The 900-nt window shown below is 67.8% G+C and overlaps 1 protein-coding gene across 1 annotated transcript in view; it reads right to left on the reverse strand.

The window, feature by feature from the left end:
• Positions 1-900, reverse strand: part of CUNH17orf49 (chromosome unknown C17orf49 homolog) — a 20,188-nt gene that overhangs the window by 789 nt on the left and 18,499 nt on the right. Inside the window, exons 4-6 of the mRNA XM_025211095.1 lie at positions 729-830; positions 485-639; positions 6-73 (exon numbers count right to left, since the gene is read on the reverse strand). Of these exons, the coding sequence (XP_025066880.1) occupies positions 6-73; positions 485-639; positions 729-830 (325 nt within the window). The remainder of the gene's footprint in view (positions 1-5; positions 74-484; positions 640-728; positions 831-900) is intronic.

Raw genomic sequence — 900 nt, forward strand, 5'->3', positions numbered from 1 at the left:
GGTGCATCGAGTCCCTCGATGTCAACCAGGTCGCTGCTGGCGTCCGCATCGTTCAGGGCGCTCAGCGTCACGTCTAGGGGAGCAGCATGGGTGGGGGGCCCCCGAAAACCCCTGCCACTTCCTCCCCTGCACACAGCCCCCTGTTCCGGCCCGGGGGAGCCCAATACTGAATGGGCGGGGTTTCAAACCCCATCTTGCAACCCAGGGGGACCCCAGGATGGAAAGGAGGTCTCAGTGCCTCACTCAGCTGGGGGGGGATCCCAAAATTCAATGGGGCATCTCAACCCCTGCTGCAGCCTGGGGTGACCCCAAGACTGAACGGGGGGATCTCAGCCTCCATCCAGCAGCTCAGGGACACCTCAAGGTTGAATGGGGGGGGGGGTCTCAAGCCCCTCCCACAGCCCAGGGGAGCCCCAGGATTGAATGGGGGGTCAATCCCCTGCCCGGGGGGACCCCAGGATTGGGGGGGGGCTTCACAGCTCACCTGAGGCCTTCTGCTTCTTGGCAGGGGGGGCGTCAGGGGCAGGGGGCACCCCACTGTGCCCCCCCTTCTTGGGCCCCTTTTTGGGGGAGTCAGCTGGCAGCGGCACCCCGCTGTCCTCGTAGGCTTTGCGCTTGGCTGTAGCCTTGATTTGGGCCCTGCCAGGGCGAAAGGGTGGGGCCAAGGTGAGCTGGGGCGGGGGTTGAGGGGTGTGGGGCTCCCCTCCAGCCCCCGCCCCCGCCCTTACACCGTGCGCTCCTTGATGACGGCACTGAGCCGGTTGAGGTCGTCGCCGAAGCGCGTCACGGCCGCCCGCAGCATCTCGATCTCGCTCTCTGTCCACTTGGCCCTGGGGGGCGCGGGGTGTCAGGGGGCCCCCAGCCCGGAGCCCCCAGCCCAGAAGCAGTCCCCAGCAGCCC

This window comes from Alligator sinensis, unplaced genomic scaffold (genome assembly GCF_000455745.1).
Source record: "Alligator sinensis unplaced genomic scaffold, ASM45574v1 scaffold553_1, whole genome shotgun sequence".
Classification (NCBI taxonomy): domain Eukaryota; kingdom Metazoa; phylum Chordata; order Crocodylia; family Alligatoridae; genus Alligator; species Alligator sinensis.